Consider the following 18,075-nt stretch of genomic DNA (forward strand, 5'->3'; position numbering starts at 1 on the left):
TCCCAGGGTTCTGGGATCTAGCCCTGTATCAGGCTCTCTGCTCAGCAGGGAGCCTGCTTCTTCCTCTCCCTCTGCCTGCTGCTCTGCCTATTTGTGATTTCTCTCTCTGTCAAATAAATAAATAAAACCTTTTTTAAAAAAATAAAAAATACGAGGCTTTAGAGGTAGAGATACTTGAACTTGACATCCTGTGTCTACGCCTTATCAGCAACATGAACTTCAAAAGTAGTTTCCATTCTTGGCCTTATTGCTCAATCTGTAAAAGTGTAGTAATGGCCACACTTCAGGAGCTTATTATGAGAAAAAAAGTGAGATAATATAGCCAAAGCATTTAGCATACTGACCATTTCATAAATATTCAAACTACCATCACTATTATTACTATTCTGTGTTTTCACTAATAATTTCCTAGAAGAAACCCTCATGGCTGCTTGATTATATCCATTAGATTATGTCTGTGCCTCAACTGGCTTTCTTCATTCCTATCTTTTAGGAGTCCAAAGGACTCTGCACATCACCATCAGATTTACCTTCATCTGCATTTACCAGACATACAAATGCATGCTGTTAACTCCCCAGCTTAAAAAACTTTTATGGGTCTCTACTTAATGTCAACATCAAATCTAACTTCCTCCACCTGACATTCATTATCCTCTATTAACAGCCGTTTCTCAAACTTCAGTGTACATCAGAATCATCTGAAGTGTTTGTTCAAACAGATTGGTGGACCCCACCCTTAGTTTCCAATTCAGCAGATCTACAGCAGGCCTCAAAATCTGCATTTATAATAAATGTCCAGGTGATGCTAACACTGCTTGAGGAACCACATTCTGAGAAGCAGTACTCTTGTATGGCCCCATTCTGCCTCCTTAAGTTTACTTTTGTCTACTCTCTAAGTGGCACACACAGCTTTGATTGGATTAGTCTTTTCACAGGCTATCCCCAGGTCTCCCTCACTGCTTACCTTAGCTGCCTGCAAACACTTCCTTGCTTACTCAAATCCTACCTCTCTTAAGCTTGTGGTTCCCAGCACTCCCTGCACACTACAATGGAAAAGCTTTTTCACAAACTATGGAGGCACCTTCCCAAGATTCTGATTCAAATGATCCTGGGAAAAGTTTCCCCCAAAGGATTCTAAAGAGCTGCCAGAGCTGAGATCCACTACTTTACCTTCAATCTCCTTCCCATCAGGACTATGAACTGAATGTTCTCCTCTCAAAATTCCTACAGTATTCCCAGATTATATTAACAAGTTTGCACTCATTTACTTATTGGATTGTACTACTCTCACCCTACCATTTTAAGTCTTGTTTCTCCAACTTGATAAATAATCTTATCTTCAATTTCTGTATTTCTACAGCCCTAGCATGATGAATACACTATAGGAACTCTGTGGTTATTTCTTCATTGATAATGGATTTAAGTTAGAAGTCAGAATAATAAAGTATTTCTAATTTATCCAAACCAGGAAACTATGGTTCCTCTTTTTTTTTTTTAAATACAGTCCTACAACAAGCTTATTTTGTTATGGTGATCATTTAAGTCCTTCCATCCCCAATAACTAAATTTAAAAGAAAAATACTAATTATCAAAATGCTGTGGGGAATAATAAAATGATTAAAAGCATCATAAATCACTTCACAGTTGCTTCCTTAGAGCAAATAGCCTTGTCAAAATCCACTAAAGACTGTTTCAAAACAGTTAAAGAGAATCAAAGCACACATATTTAAAGATGCTGAAGCTCTGAATAGTTCTATGATTTGTTTTCTCAACAGATGTGCATCCTTCAAGCCCTGAATTCACCAGATGCATATTAAATTAATCCGTACTTTTGGTTTTACATAACACTCCATTCCAGTTTTATAAATACACCACCACATAAAGCAGAATTCTACTGTTGCTTTCCAACATTAAATATTAACAGATTATTTCCACTGTGCAAAAAAAAATATGTTAAGATGCATTTTAATGCAGTGGAATGTGTGCTTACAAAATATAGGCTATAATATCTTCATTATTTTTTAATTAGCCAATTTCTATCTGGAATGTGAAAAATGACAAATCTGCTTGTAACTAAAGACTAAGTGACACCTGGCACTTTAAGAAATACACACTAACTCCCTCGACATTTCAGAAATTAGGAATTCAACCAAAAATTTGGTTTACTGCTGTAACTGTAGTTTTTTTAAAAAATTTTATTTATTTTATTTTGACAGAGAGAGATCACAAGTAGGTAGACAGAGAGAGAGGAGGAAGAGGCTCAGCAGAGAGCCCGATGTGGGGCTCGATCCCAGGACCCTGAGATCATGACCTGAGCTGAAGGTAGAGGCTTAACCCACTGAGCCACCCAGGCTCAGTCCACTTAAATTTTCTGGAAAATGTACCTCTTATAAAATTATAATTTCTCCATAAGCTAAAATGAATGAGTTCTTATAAGAGAAGTAGGACTGGACTGGGAGTCAGGAGATCTGGGTTCCAGTCTCACTCATTTGCTATTCCATCTTGAGTTCATCACTTAGCCTCTCTACACTTCAGTAATCTCAGTTGTAAAACTAAAGGGTCTACCTAGACCATCTCTATGTTTTCTTTTAGCTTTATGATTCCATAATCTATGGAACTCAAGAAACACAAGCATTAACCAGATGAATCCCATTAAAGAGAAAGTAAGCTTACACACTGATAGATTTGGAAAGCATCTATCTCTGGAAAACCTAAATGCTTTCACACAAACAGATCATTCCTTGTGTCTATTGTTAATTAACTAGGTGAAAAAGCAAATAAAACCCATCAAACATGGGGTTACTAAACAGTTTTTGCCTCATACCTTAGATGGCCAGAATATTTGGAGGTCAAAATAACAATTAAGGTTAAGATGTTCTAGAAAAATGGAAGGTGCCCTAGAAGTGCAGGAAAGGATAGTTAATAAAACCAAATAAAAGTAGATTCTAGCTAACAATTACTACTTAGGCTATATAAGAAAGAGTGTTTCAGGAAAGTATTTTATTAGATTTAGAACAGCTATTCCCTCTGAGTGCAAACTAGAAATAATCAGGCAACTACGATCTTTGCCTGCTCAAGCATCTGGATAGTCTTCAACCAGTGTAACAGAAAGAAGCAAAAACCAGAAAGGGCATCAAGAAATCTACACAATACCCTGCACAACAATAAAAGGCAAGTGGCAAAGGACTTTAACTTTAGTAATAGTTCAAAAATTCTGAATTTAGATCCCCCTCAAGCCCCGTTATCACATACAACTGTCATATGGCCAGGACCACACTTCTTAATACCCAATTACATATCTCAAAGAATTAAGCATCTGTCGACTAATGCCTAATATCTAACATAATCTTTTTGAAAGGGAAATTCAGACTCTGAACAATGCTTCTAATTACATCCGAGAATGTAAGGAAAATCTCTTTTCAAAACCACTCCCACATTATTTTATTCATTTTTATTTCTTAAAAAAAAAATGCACCCAGGGGCTGGAGGCGAAAGGGAAGCTTGAACTGGCAGAACACAGATTTCTAGGAAAATGAAAGCACTCTGTATATTAAAGGATGGATAGTATACACTTTTACAAACCCATAGATTGTATAAAACAAAGAATGAATCCTAAGCTACCACGGACTTCCGGTGATTATGATGTGTCAATAGAGTTCATTAAATGTGTCAATTTGTTCATCAACTGTAACAAATGTACCACTCTGGTGGAGAGGATGGGGGAGGCCATACATGTATAATGCAGAAAGTTTATGGGAAATCTGTTTTCTTCCTTTCAATTTTGTTGTGAACCTAAAACTGCCCTTAAACAATAGTCTTTGGGGGCACCTAGGTGGCTCAGTCGGTTAAGCATCAGACTCTTGGTTTCCGCTCAGATCATGATCTCAGGGTCATGGCATGGAGGCCCAAGTAGGCCTCTATGTTCAGCGGGGAGTCTGCTTAAGGATGCTCTCTCTCTCTCCCTCCCTCTGCCCCTAGCCTTGCTCACACATGTACATGCTCTCTCTCTTAAATAAATAAGTAAATCCTTAAAAAATAAAATAAAATCAGGGCGCCTGGGTGGCTCAGTGGGTTAAGCCTTTGCCTTTGGCTCAGGTCATGATCTCAGGGTCCTGGGATCGAGTCCCGCATCGGGCTCTCTGCTCAGTGGGGAGCCTGCTTCCTCCTCTCTCTCTCTCTGCCTGCCTCTCTGCCTACTTGTGAACTCTGTCAAATAAATAAGTAAAATCTTAAAATAAATATTTAAAAAAAAATGGACCTGAGAACTTAGTGTAAAATGTAAAATTATAAAAACTCTTGAAGATCACACAGAACAAATGTATATAACCTTGAGTTTGGCAATGAGTTTTTAGATGCGATACCAAAAGCATACTCAATGAAAGAAAAACTTGATAAGGTGGACTTCATTAGCATTTAAAACCTTTATACTATGAAAGACAAGAGAATAAAGAGGCAAACTACAGATTGGGAAAAAAATTTGCAAAAAAACGACATCTATAAAAATATTTGCAAAAAACCATATCTGATAAAAATATGTATCCAAATTAAACAAGGAACACTTAAAACTCAACAATAAGAAAACAAACAACCCAATTTAACAGACAGAAGAGTGAACAGACACCTCACCAAAGAAGATATGTAGATGGCCAATAAGCATGGTGCTCAACATTTTATGTCATTAGGAAACTGCAAATTAAAACACATATTAGAAAAGGCACCTGGGTGGCTCAGTGGGTTAAGCCTCGCCTTCAGCTCAGGTCATGATCCCAGAGTCCTAGGACTGAGCCAAACATCAGGCTCTCTGCTCAGCAGGGAGCCTGCTTCTCCCTCTCTCTCTGTCTGCCTCTCTGCCTACTTTGCCTACTTGTGATTTCTCTGCCAAATAAATAAATAAATAAATAATCTTAAAAAAAAAAAAAAAAAAAACCCAGGGGCGCCTGGGTGGCTCAGTGGGTTAAGCCGCTGCCTTCGGCTCAGGTCATGATCTCAGGGTCCTGGGATCGAGTCCCGCATCGGGCTCTCTGCTCAGCAGGGAGCCTGCTTCCTCCTCTCTCTCTCTCTGCCTGCCTCTCCGTCTACTTGTGATTTCTCTCTGTCAAATAAATAAATAAAATCTTTAAAAAAAAAAAACCCACATATTAGAATGGCTAAAGTACAAAAAACTTATCATACCAATTCTGGCAAGGATGTAGAGCAATAGGAATACTCATTCATTGCTGATGGGAAGGCAAAATGATAAAACCACTTTGGAAGACAGTTTGGCAGTTTCCTATAAAATTAAATATATGTTTACCATACAATCCACCAATCAAGCTCCTAGGCATTTACCTATAGGAGCTATCAAGCCACAAAAAGACATGGATAAACCTTAAATACATACAACACAAAGAGTAAACCTTAATAATAAATAGTGTGTTACAGTTAATAATAATGTATCAATATCATACATTAATTGTAATGAATGTATCACACTAACACAAGATGTTAATAATTGGGGAAATGGATGGAATGTAGTTTTGTGGATATGGAAATATGGAATTCTACCTGCTCAACTATTCTGTAAATTTAAAACTGTTAAAAAATAAATAAATAAAGTCTTAATTTAAAAAAAAAAAAAAATGGGGGGGGCCTGGGTGGCTCAGTGGGTTAAAGCCTCTGCCTTCGGCTCAGGTCATGATCCCAGGATCCTGGGATCGAGCCCCACATCAGGCTCTCTGCTCGGCAGGGAGCCTGCTTCCTCCTCTCTCTCTCTGCCTGCCTCTCTGCCTACTTGTGATCTCTATCTGTCAAATAAAATAAATAAATCTTTCAAAAAAACCAAAACAAGTATCTGTGGATAGGAGATATTATTACTTTAGGCTACAGAAATTTGAGAACAGTGAAAGAAATTAACTTCAAATAAAATCAAATTTAAATTTTTTAAAAAATTAACTTTAAACCCCTTGCCTTTTTCCTGGCATTAGTCATACCCCTGCTCACTACCACCCACATGAGAGAGTAACATCTAAGAAATGGAGGGAAAAATTCCAGCTAAGAAGCTGCTTGACCACAGCTATGGTTAGCAATTTAGCCTGAAGAACTAAAATGAAATCTGGTGATTACCATGGACACTACACACACACACACACACACACAATACTTAAAAAACATTTTCACACCACTCATTAATGCCAGCAGACAATATGTATCAGTACCTATACATATATGTATGTGTGTGTGTGTGTATATATATATATATATATATATATATATAACACAAGGAAAACGTAATGTACAGTACTTTCATTTAGAGGCCCATAAGTCCTCAACACCCCTTTTGCTACGTTAGAAAACGTAAACTACAGAAATCGGTGTGCATCCCATGCTATATTATTCCTTGGAAATTTTATATGTCATTTTAATGAAGAAACTATAGCATTTTGACAGGCTTACCCAGCACCCAGAGGTGTTGCACCAAGTTGTCTTTGGTGGCAAAGGCAAAGGCTACCTTTTCACTCAGCTTCTCTGGCCAAGGCAAAATCCAAGAGAATATCCCTTTCCCCAGTATGTCTATGCCTCCATTGTGATGGGTGAGCAATTATTGAAGAACAATTCCCATCCCTGACACCCTAGCCCTTGCCACAACTACACTGCCCACTTGGAGTTTTGGTGAGGAAGAGACTACAGGAGTATCGGGGCAGGCCATTAGTCTTCCTATAATATCAGAATATTTCTGCTGCAGACAAAGTATGGCACTCTTCTATCCAGATTGCTCTCTCTCCAGTCCATTTCTAAGAGACCATGCTAGTAGTATTTTATAGTTTCTCAAAGATGCCTGGGTGTTTCTAGTCTATGCCAGGTGCCAACTACTGTAACCTGAACAAATAATGGTCTTTTCCAGCTCAGTAAACCCAAAAGCCTATCCTCAGGATTTATGAAGATCCGGACTGAAAAATCCACGTATGTGGCCTATGAACTATATGGTGCCATTTAGATTAAAATAATAGCAAATGGCATATGGTAAGGCAAAACTCCCTACTGAAAGATTAAATTTAAGTGGACTTACCACTAAATACAAAAAATCCTCAGCAAAAGCTTCTCTTCTAGATATAACATGAGAGAATAAAAGATTTATTCTGTATCTCCATAATCCATTTTTTTTTAAAGATTTTATTTATTTATTTGACAGAGAGAGATCACAAGTAGGCAGAGAGACAGGCAGAGAGAGAGAGAGAGAGAGAGGAAAGCAGGCTCTCCGCTCAGCAGAGAGCCCGATGCGGGACTCGATCCCAGGACCCTGGGATCATGACCTGAGCCGAAGGCAGCGGCTTAACCCACTGAGCCACCCAGGCGCCCCTCCATAATCCATTTTTTAAGCAACTTCCAGCAACAAGTGTTGACAAAAATGGTTTAAGTGAATGATGACAAAGATGACTACCTAACGTTTATATAGTTTGAAATGACTTACTTTTAGCCGTTGTCTGTTATCTTTTTGTGTAACAATATAAAAATCCAAGTTCTTTTAGTTACATGTTCACTGATACAGCTGAAATTACATAATCTAAATCTACTGAGGATCTTTATTTTTTAAAAATAATCCGATATATTCAAAGCCATAAAACATGAAGGGGTGAGGGAATAAGGAATCTGAAACAGATGGCATCTGATTTTTTTCCTGAGTCCATCTTGAACACAATCCCAATAATGTCAAGATCCAATTTAGCTCTCCAAATAAGTAATCCACAAAACTTAAAATGGTAATTCTGAAATAATTTCATTTTTTTACCCTCCCAGCTTCTCAAAGTTTCTAATTAGGTAGAAATGAGTACAGATAACTTAGATGTTAAAAAGAGAAAAACTATCATGCCACAAATTCTGAAGTTCTTTCATGAAAATCCACTTCCTTATCTAAAGCCACTGAAAAGCAATTACTACCAAGACTGATGATATTAAAATCTGTCTGTAATATCAATCTTTTTTTTTCTTTATACAGTTACAGTGATTATTTATCCTTAATAGAGACCAAATCGTCACTTCAGAAAGCAATATACTTTTAAAAAAGCAACAAGCTCTGGAAGACTATTCATCTGGTTTGAATAAAGCACTACTTGGCATTTTTTAAACATTTCCACGGTAACTCTTTACTACCAATTTGGCAACACCAGTAAAATTAACTGTACTTCGTTCCTTATATGTTTTCAGCATATGCTATATAAATCTTCCCAATCTTTCCTAAATTTTTTTGATATCATTCAAGAGATGCAATAGTAAAGAAACATTTAGTCATTTTTAGATTTCCTGACAAGCAAATTCCAAAACTGACAACTGCAAAGATCCCCGTAAGGGCCACATACTTTGAGTGGAAAAGGTCACTGAGAAAAGTGCCCCAGTGGTCTCTAATATTGCCTACTATTTAAGTAGATATTTTTCCTCTAACAGCTAGTATCCTACCTCATATCCCAAAGTAAATTTAATTTAGTAATAAAGTTCAATCAGAATATAGGGGGGAAATGGGAGCTTCTGATAGCTTTACCAAAGCAAAATAATACAGCCTCAATTTTAAGGTCTAAAAGATGATTAAAAATGATGATCCAGGGAAACACAGCTAAAAGCTTATGTATACACTGAAGAGTTTATACCAAAAAAAAAAAAAAAAAAAAGACTTTATACTCTCAGAAAAGCCATTTAGAAACCTGAATAATCTTACCAAAAAAATCTGTTTAAGTGCAGCAAAAATATAATTTCAACTCTTTAAAAATAATATTCTTTGGGGCGTATGGGTGGCTCAGTTGCCTTCAACTCAGGTCATGATCTTGGGGTCCTGGGATCGAGCCCCGCATCGGGCTCTCTGCGTGGTGGGGCACCTGCTTCCTCCTCTCTCTCTGCCTGCCTCTCTGCCTACTTGTGATATGTGTGTCAAATAAATAAATAAAATCTTTTTAAAAAATAATAATAATATTCTTTAATAATTCAAAATATAGGGGCGCCTGGGTGGCTCAATAGGTTAAAGCCTCTGCCTTCGGCTCGGGTCACGATTCCAGGGTCCTGGGATCGAGCCTCACAACGGGCTCTACGCTCAGCCTGCCTCTCTGCCTACTTGTGATCTCTGTCTGTCAAATAAATAAATAAAATCTTAAAAAAAAAATTCAAAATATACCCATTTATCAATTTGACCAATATTTACTTGGTGCCTGTTTTAAGCAGCTGCAGTGGTGAATAAAATTTAACATAGTATCTCTACCTCAAAGAGCATGCAATATAGTTGGATAGTTTTATTTAAAAAAAAAAAAAAGTTAAAAAAAAAAAAAAAAGTTCAACTCTGTGTAAAAGACAGAGATATGGGAAAGAAATATATTTGAAATTTCTTTCGAAATATGCAAAACCCATAAACCTCTCTAAAAAGCGATACTGAATTACAAACTTTATATCTACTTTCGACAGAAAAAATCTTATTAAAGTTATTTGACTTTAATATATTTTATTTATTTATTTGACAGAGAGAGATCACAAGTAGGCAGAGAGGGAGGGAGAAGCAGACTCCCCGCTGAGCAGGGACCAGGACACTGAGATCATGACCTGAGCCGAAGGCAGAGGCTTAACACACTGAGCCACCCAGGCGCCCCTGACTTATATTTTGAGTATGAAGTGTATTTAAAAATTAAAAATTACTGGCTACAAGTTACATCAAAAAGCAAACACTATTAGTTGATAATCTGACATAATAGGTTACATATAACTATCATTTTACATTTATAAAATGAGGGGTGCCTGGGTGACTCAGTGGGTTAAGCCTCTGCCTTAGGCTTAGGTTATGGTCTCAGGGTCCTGGGATCGAGCCCTGCACTGGGCTCTCTGCTTGGTGGTAAGCCTGCTTCTCCCCTCTCTGCCTACTTGTGATCTCTCTCTCTCTGTCAAATAAATAAATCAATAAAAATAAAATTTTTTAAAAAAATAAATAATAAATTTATAAAATGAATATAAAAACTTATTATTCTTAGATTTAGTTCTATATTATCATGAATGATTTAAAAGCAGAAATTCATTCCATTTTCATTTGTTTTACAGAATTTTATACAAAAGAATTCTGCAAGTAGGGACGCCTGGGTGACTCAGTTGGTTAAGCATCTGCTTTTGGCTCAGGTCATGATCCCCGGAGCCTCAATCCAGTTCCCTGCTTAGGAGCGAGTCTGCTTATCCCACTCCCTCTGCATCTCTCCCCAGCTTGTACTCTCTCCAATAAATAAATAAAATGTCTAAAAAAAAAATTCTGTAAGTATTGCTAATAGTTTAAGTCTAATTAAGATGAGTCATGCTACTGATGTTGATGTTAATTTTAAAATTATAACTACTTTCTATTTTATGCCCTAATTTTTTTTTTACTTTATTTTATTTTTTTTTCCAATTTATTTATTTTCAGAAGAACAGTATTCATTATTTTTTCACCACACCCAGTGCTCCATGCAAGCCGTGCCCTCTATAATACCCACCACCCGGCACCCCAACCTCCCACCCCCCCAATTTTATGCCCTAATTTTAATTCTCTTCAGACATATGAAGTTAATTAAACTTTATATAAGTTATATGTATGGAAGTCATGAATTACTATATTGCACACCTGAAACTAATATAACACTGTATGTTAACTGGAATTAAAAACTTAAAAGAAAATATATATACATTACTATTTTAATTTTTTTAATCAATCTACACTATACACACTACAAATCTGAGAAAAACCTTTGAAACAATGGTCACTTCAATAAATGCACATATTGTTTTCTCTTTTGTAGAGTTTAAAGCACCCACTAATAACTGAATTTCATGCCGCTTATGGTAAATTTCTAGAAGCCACTGAAAGTCCTATTGTATACATATGTTTTTGCAATATTATCCAGTTCCCTTCTCATCCTGGGCTATGTTGACTGTGGAGATTAATAATAATTGATCTTTCAATTAGAAGGTGTTTACAGCGGTGCCTGGGTAGCTCAGATGGTTAGACATCTGCCTTTGGCTCAAGTCATGATCTCCAGGTTCTGAGATCAGGGCCACATCAGGCTTCCTGTTCAGTGGAGAGCCTGCTTCTCTCTCTCCCACTGCCTCAACCCTATTTGTGTGCTCTGTGTCTCTCAAATGAAAAAATAAAATCTTTAAAAAAAAAAAAAAAGAAGGTGCTTACATTTAGGGACACCTGGTGGCTTGGTCATTAAGTAGCTCCCTTCAGCTCAGGTCATAATCCCAGGGTTCTGGAAGGAGTCCCGCAGGGGGCTCCTTCCTCAGCAAGAGTCTGCTTCTCCCTCTGTCTGCTGTTCCCCTTGCTTATGCACGCTCTCTCTCCCTCTGACAAATAGATAAAATCTTTAAAAAACAAAACAAAACACCGTGGAAAGGGACTGCAGACTGAGAAATGAAGGCGCTTCCATTTAAAGTGCACTGTTATTTAATTTTTTCTTTTAAGAAGACTCCACGTGAGTGGAGTCCAACTCCGGGCTTGATCTCCATCCTGAGATCAAGACCTGAGCTGAGATCAAGAGTCTGAGGCTTAACCCACTGAGCCACCCAGGTGCCCCTAGAGTGGACTGTTATTTAAATACAATACACACACACACACACACACTTAAAATATTGGTAAAAATTTTAACTCATTTTACTTAGGAAGAAACTAAATCTCTGGTAGGTCCCATGACTTGCCCAAGGTCAACAACTAGCCAGTGGCACAGTCTGGGTTCAATCCCAGATTTACCTATCTCAAAGCCAATACTTCCACTTGACCACAATTATCTCCTTAAAAGATTAAGAGACAGGCTCAAAAGCTGAGGATCTTGTCTCTGTGAACGTTCACGTATCTATTCTGAGCCATCTATCACCACACGGTACCTACAATTCAGTCGCTAATTAAAATATAAATGAAGAGGATCTTTCTGCTTCATTTAAACTAGGACAGGCATTCTGACAGGTAAGAAAGAGATTGGAAAAGGAGGCTTGCCTCAACATGTCTCTCCTAGACCTCTACATCTATATGGTCCCCCCAGCCTATTTTTTATAAACATGCATATCTACCAAACAAAGCTATGCCCGACTAGCCTGTAGTTTGGTGCTTTTCCGTGTTGCACTTTCCTAAGACAATTTATATGTGATTTAACATCGAACTGGGAGACCTGGCTGAATATGCCATTCTGGCACTTTCTAAATATCTGAAGTATCATTTAAGGGCAAAGAACCTCACCCTCTTTTTTACGCTATGATGCTTGCCCACTTGGGAGGTACAGCTCCGGTAGGACTCTGGGGCGAGAGAGCAGTAAAGGAAGAAGTGAGGGAAGCACACGGAAGTTGGGTGGAGGGAGGTCTCCTTACCCACTCTTCTGCCCTAGCTCCGCCAAGGGCGGCTCCCCGTGGTGCCCAGTCGACTCACAACCCCCACAACCCTGGAAGCCGTTGCTCTATCTCAAAAGGGTAGGCAGGGGAAGCAAGGGACTGCCCCAACCACTCGAACAAGGTCCATTCTCCCCTTCTGGCCCGGAAGGATGCTCCCCCTTTCAGAGCGAATCCTCCAGGTGGCAAACTCCGGTCCACTTCAGCCGAAGTCTTCTGCATCCGAAGGGGCGCCTCCCCCGCAACCTGGAGCTGGCCACCCGAAACTCCCCCAAGCGGTCTCCCCCAAAGCCTCCATTCCACCCCCGCAACCCGCCACAGAAACACACGCCGGCCTGCGCCCCACCCAGGATCTCCGCGGCCCCCTCCCCAACCCGGAGAAGGGCCCCCCGACCAGTCCCTACAGACACACACACTCTCAGGTTCCAGCCTCCCGGACTCCGTCGAAGCCGGAGTGAGTACCTGGTCCGGCAGTGCTCCGAGGCTCAGATTGGGCGGGCGCGGTACCCTACCGGAGCCGCCGAGTGCTTCTCCAGCCACCCGCAGTGGTGGCTTCTCTTTTTCCCAGTAGCGGGAGGGAGGAGAGGTGAGGGAGGGGAGGGGGAAAGCGAGGAGCCGAGGGGCTGTAAGAGCCGAGCCGGAACCACTAGCGCTGGCCCCACCCTCGGCCCGGCGCAGAGCACCCCGGCGCTCCTGATAGGACAAACTTAAAGCAGGCAAAGAGAAAGGGACACCACCACTTCCGGGTCATCCCCACTACTGCCCCTCCCTAGCAACCGCGTGGGGTTGCTAAGCGGAAGTGCCTTCAAAGACAACCAACCCCATTTCTTCTGAGACTACCAGGAGGTAGCTCTGAGGGGCTACCTTTTTGGAAACACCCTCTTACCTTTCCCCCGTGGTCTTAGAAGGGAAACACTCTTCGCCGTCAGAGACGCGGAGCCCAGCTTGCTTTTCCCGTCAACTGTAGTCCCCCCTCAGCCCCCAGGCACTACGTACACCTGCTCCCTCCCAACCTCAGTCCAGGCCAACCCATTGACTCCTCCTAAGGCTCTCTCTGGTCCCTCGTGGGAGTTTTCTTCTGGTGACTTAGCAAGCATCTCCCTCTTGTGGATTTTCAGTTATGTTTCAGCTGGGTTTAAAAAATCTTCAATGTTACGAAAGCTTTTTCATGGACTTCATTCACCTGTGACAGCCTCTGAAACCGAACGGTGAGAAAAGTTTTGTCTTCACCTATCTTATCTTTTGTGAGGATTACGCATTTATGTACAATCTAGAAATAGCCTAGCTTAAATGGAAGGGAAAAACAGGATTGGCTGTAAGTCGAGTAGAGCTATTTTGATCCAAAAGAAATAGGTAATCAAGCTAGGGAAAGACAACATTTAATCCTCCACTCAGAATAAACTTTCATATCAACACTGTGGACAAGAAAAATGTTGTGAGACCTCATTTACTCTTCTGTCGGGGTGATCTGAATTTTGAAGTTATTGGGGAAACTACTGGCTATGATAAAACCCAATATAATTAATCCTCTCTTTAGAAAAATGACCCATACATTAGGGCAGTTAAACATTCAGAAAAATGTAACTGGGAAATCAGAAAAAAATTAGTAAAAAATCTTGGCTGGACTTTCTTATCTTGAATATGTTTAAAAGCAGTAAAACGAGTAGCTGCTGAATCTGTTCTCTATTCGATATCTGTGAATGTACATGCAATTGCTGGCTCTGATTTTACTGGTCATGATAGCTTCTTAGTCATCAATATTGGACTGTTGTCCACCTCATCTGGGGCAGAGGAAATGAGCTTTGGTAACTTAAAAGAAAGAGCAGGACTGTTGGTTTCCTGTACACATAGAACAGCATTAAATTGATTCATCCTAGACAGTTTAGCAAAACCTGTAGGAAATCACTTGAAATTCAAATGTCAGTAGCAATTTAATTAGTCTAAAACATTTCAACTCTTGCCATGGACATGCATACGTGTGAGAGTATGCACATAAAAACTTTCAAATGGAATTTTAATACATCCACTAATTAATAGTTCTTTTAAAGGGGTGCCTGGCTGGCTCGGTCAGTAAAGCATGCAAGTTCCAGCCCCAAGTTGGGTGTAGGGATTACTTAAATAAACAAACAAACCCACCTGGCAATAGGTCACAAGTAATAAACCTGTTACCATGACAAAATAGAGGATATTATTTCAATTGTCAACAGAATCAAAAATTTTTAAATTAGAAAAATAAAACTATGAGTTCAATGAATAATGACTTATCTAAACTACAGTGGACTTAGATGTCACTAAAAATCTTAAAAAGTGATACGGTAAATGTATTCTATATAAATAAATATTTAATTGGGTAAAATTAATTGTTAAGATTTTTTTCTTTTTTTTTCAATTTATTTATTTTCAGAAAAACAGTATTCATTATTTTTTCACCACACCCAGTGCTCCATGCAAGCTGTGCCCTCTGTAATACCCACCACCTGGTACCCCAACCTCCCACCCCCCTTGTTAAGATTTTTTTAAAGATTTTATTTGTCAGAGAGAGCAAGCATAAGCAGGGGGAAGGGGCGGAGGCAGAGGGAGAAACAGGCTCCCCCACTAAGAAAGGAGCCAGATGTGGGACTCAATCCCAGGACCCCAGAATCATGACGTGAGCTGAAGGCAGACCCTTAACCAACTGAGACACCCAGGGGTCCCACAATTAATTGTTAAGATTAAACGTGGTAGTAGCCAATATAGAAATACAGGTTCCTGTGCATCATTCATTTTTCCAATTGCCTGAGGTAATAGAAGTTATAAAAGCATCCATTTAAATCTTCTCTTAGTATAGTTTTGCGGTTTTGTGGTTTTTGTCTTTTTTTTTTTTTTTAGTTACTCAATTGCTTTTTTACAGTTGTATGACTGGCTCAACTACTAAATGGTCATATGACATACAGTTCAATCATTTTCTTTTCTTTTTTTTTTTAAGATTTTATTTATTTATTTGACAGGAGAGATCACAAGTAGGCAAGAGGCAGGCAGAGAGAGAGGAAGGGAAGCAGGCTCCCCGCTGAGCAGAGAGCGCAATGCAGGACTCAATCCCAGGACCCTGAGATCATGACCTGAGCCGAAGGCAGTGGCTTAACCCACTGAGCCACCCAGGCGCCCTATCATTTTCTTTTTTAAAAGAAAGATTTATTTATTTATGAGGGGCACCTAGGTGGCTTGGTTGATTAAGTGTCTGCCTTATGCTCAGGTCATGGTTCCAGGGTTCTGGAACATATCTTGAACATTCCTATCTTGAAACAGGCACCCTGCTCACCAGTGAGTCTGTTGCTCCCTCTTCCTCTGGCCCTCTTCCTGCTTGTGCTTGCTTTCTCTCCAATAAATAAATAAAAATCTTTAAAAAAAAAGATTTATTTATGAGAGAGAGAGCACATGTGAGGGGGGGGAGGAGCAGAGAGAGAGAAAAAAAATCTTTAAGCAGTAGGGAGTCTGACATGGGGCTGAATCCCACAACCCATGAGATCATGACCAAGCTGAAACCAAGAGATGCCTAACTGATTGAAGCACCCAGGTGCCCTATTACTCTATCATTTTCAGTATACTCATTGCTTGGAGATCTCTAAAGTTGTACAGCAAAATCCACATCTGAAACTAGCTATGTGGGTTTAACTACATTTTTAGGATTTTGTGAGCAGTACTAGAGGAATCCATATTCTTAATATGAACCATAATTAAGACAGTGCTTTCAGAACCTGGCCAGATCTCAAATGGCCTTCAAGGTCAGTATAGTAAGCACCCTTCATCCTGTAAATGAATACTGGACCTCCAGCCTTTTTGCCAATCTCTTCAAATTTTTTTTTCACTTTTTTTAATCGTCTCTTTTAATCATTTAAGAAAATCAGGGTATCTAATGTTTATTTTTTAAAAACCTAGGGCACCTGGCTGGCTCAGTCAGAACATGTGACTCTTGATCTCGGGGTCATGAGTTAGAGCCCCACATTAATGTAGAGATCACTTTAAAAACAAGTAAATAGGGTGCCTGGGTGGCTTAGCGGGTAAAGCCCCTGCCTTCTACTCGGGTCATGATCTCAGGGTCCTGGGATTAAGCCCTGCATCGGGCTCTCTGCTCAGCAGGGAGCCTGATTCCGCCTCTGTCTCTGCCTGCCTTTCTGCCTACTTGTGATCTCTCTCGGTCAAATAAATAAATAAAATTTTAAAATATAAATAATAAATAAAAAGAAAATAAAAATAAGTAAATAACTTTTAAAAACAATAAAACCCAATACTGTTTCTCAATAATATTTAAATATTCCTGAGTAATTAATATTCAGATATACTTAGAGTTCCACTGGCATCTCCAAGTATAAAAGATAACAAAACTAGGGGCACCTGCGTGGCTCAGTGGGTTAAGCCTCTACCTTTGGCCCAGGCATGGTCTCAGGGTCCTGGGATCGAACCCCACATTTGGCTCTCTGTTCAGCAGGGAGCCTGCTTCCCCCCCCCCGGCCTACTTATGATCTCTCTCTGTGTCATATAAATAAATAAAATCTATTAAAAAAAGATAACAAAACTTGAGCCTATCATTAGTGACTACTTGGGATCAGCTGGGGAAGACATGTAGCCAAATTTGCCACTTAAATGCCTAAGCAATATACAACGCAAAACCCACAGTTCCTAACACAAAGGACTTAGAGAAACTCACTTAGGATACATGTGAAAGTAAAAAAAAAAAAAAAAAAAAAAAAGGATACATGTGAAATAAACTATAGAATGTTTAGCCCTAGGAAGAGAAGCCTTAGGATGTAGCAGCTATCTTGAAATACATGAAGGTTGTAATGTGGAAGGAATAACTTGTTAAGAGTTATTTCAAATACAAAACCAAGAATAGAAGGAGGGCAGTTAGAGAAATTCAAAGTTTTAATTCTGAACATTTTTCAGTTAGAGTTGCCAGTTAATAAAATAGTTCACCTAATGAACAGCTGTAATTGGCTTGAGTTGGGCAAGAAGACTTCTTGTTCAGTGAGGTTTTGATTCAGTGAAAATCTTTCCCACCCCCATATGCCATCCTCAAAGGTAAAAAGAACCATTATAACAATGTTGGTTGGATCAAGGTCCAGCTGAACCTCCAGTTTTTCCAAAAGTGAATTACCACGACACGTTGTAAGTACAGTGAAAACTGTAAGCAGCACATATATACATATGGAAAGGTGCAGTTAATTTAGGTTTCATTTTCTGCTTTAAAAAAAAATGATAAGCATTCCTTGAGCAAGCACACTGTACAACTTTCATGATAGTATTGCTCTTCCAGGGTGCCTGGGTGGCTCAGGGAGTTAAGCTTCTGCCTTCAGCTCAGGTCATGATCCTCGAGTCCTCGGATTAAGGCCCACATGGGGATCCCTGCTCAGTGGAGTCTGCTTCTCCTTCCCCTACCACGCTTGTTCTCTCTCTCGCTCTCTCTCAAATAAACAAATATTTTAAAAAATAAAATAAAAATATAGTATAATTCTTCCTTTGTGAATCTAGGTAAACATAAAATACATATGATCCCCATAATGTTCAAAAATTCCAGAAAAGTTTTATTCATTGGCCAGGAATTTAATATTTATTTTAATATTGTTTTTATTTTATTTAAAATTTTAAAAATATTTAATATTGTTAATCTTGTTATTTTTAAATTTAATATTAGTATTAATTTGAATAGTCCATTCAAAGAGGAAAACCAGGTTAATTTTGTGAAGGGTACAA

At 39.1% G+C, this 18,075-nt stretch overlaps 2 protein-coding genes across 8 annotated transcripts in view; one reads left to right on the forward strand and one right to left on the reverse strand.

Moving 5' to 3' along the window:
• The window catches only part of CSNK1G1 (casein kinase 1 gamma 1), a 198,099-nt gene extending 185,119 nt beyond the window's left edge, over positions 1–12,980 (reverse strand). For 4 of the 7 annotated variants that reach the window (XM_044231308.1, XM_044231304.1, XM_044231310.1 and 1 more), the window contains exon 1: positions 12,811–12,979. The gene's annotated coding sequence lies outside the window, so the exon portion shown is untranslated. Of the gene's footprint in view, positions 1–12,762 lie in introns of all 7 variants that reach the window. The other 3 variants (XM_044231309.1, XM_044231307.1, XM_044231305.1) reach the window with 2 other exon arrangements.
• A 502-nt stretch (positions 12,981–13,482) lies between these two features.
• TRIP4 (thyroid hormone receptor interactor 4) overlaps positions 13,483–18,075 on the forward strand; it is an 89,607-nt gene continuing 85,014 nt past the window's right edge. The window contains exon 1 of the mRNA XM_044232447.1: positions 13,483–13,556. Within this exon, the coding sequence (XP_044088382.1) occupies positions 13,498–13,556 (59 nt within the window). The 5' untranslated portion in view covers positions 13,483–13,497. The remainder of the gene's footprint in view (positions 13,557–18,075) is intronic.

Source organism: Neovison vison, chromosome 13 (genome assembly GCF_020171115.1).
Source record: "Neovison vison isolate M4711 chromosome 13, ASM_NN_V1, whole genome shotgun sequence".
NCBI lineage: Eukaryota > Metazoa > Chordata > Mammalia > Carnivora > Mustelidae > Neogale > Neogale vison.